Source organism: Myotis brandtii, unplaced genomic scaffold (genome assembly GCF_000412655.1).
Source record: "Myotis brandtii unplaced genomic scaffold, ASM41265v1 C40233938, whole genome shotgun sequence".
NCBI classification, from domain to species: Eukaryota; Metazoa; Chordata; class Mammalia; order Chiroptera; family Vespertilionidae; genus Myotis; species Myotis brandtii.
Genome location: NW_005257962.1, coordinates 1 through 295, shown reverse-complemented (window position 1 = coordinate 295; position 295 = coordinate 1). Strand labels below are relative to the sequence as shown.

Genomic DNA, 295 nt, shown 5'->3' with positions numbered 1-295 from the left:
CAGCCCGTTGATGTCCAGCTTCACCAGGTCCTGCTTGCTGCGGAACTCCTTGAGGCACAGCGCGCACTTGTAGAGCTTCTGCAGGCCCTGGCCGTTGGGGGAGGACGCGGCCGAGCTGCCCGCCAGCTTCTGCATGTGGAAGGTGCCGTGGATCTTGAGCTCGAGCGTGGAGGTGACCGTCTGCATGCAGACCACGCAGCGGAAGCCGGTGAGCGAGTTGCGCAGGTCGGGGTGCATCTGGCAGTGCTCCAGGAACTCCTCCTCGCTCTGCAGCGGCAGCTTGCAGATGCGGCAG

General features: G+C 65.1%; 1 protein-coding gene across 1 annotated transcript; it reads right to left on the bottom strand.

Annotated features, from left to right (window-relative positions):
• Positions 1-3: 3 nt before the first annotated feature.
• LOC106726518 (zinc finger protein 423-like) lies at positions 4-291 on the bottom strand (the record flags this gene model as incomplete). The annotated part of the gene is made up of 1 exon (XM_014541917.1): positions 4-291. A coding segment is annotated over one exon (288 nt), but the record flags the coding sequence as incomplete, so codon positions are not given.
• Positions 292-295: the final 4 nt, after the last annotated feature.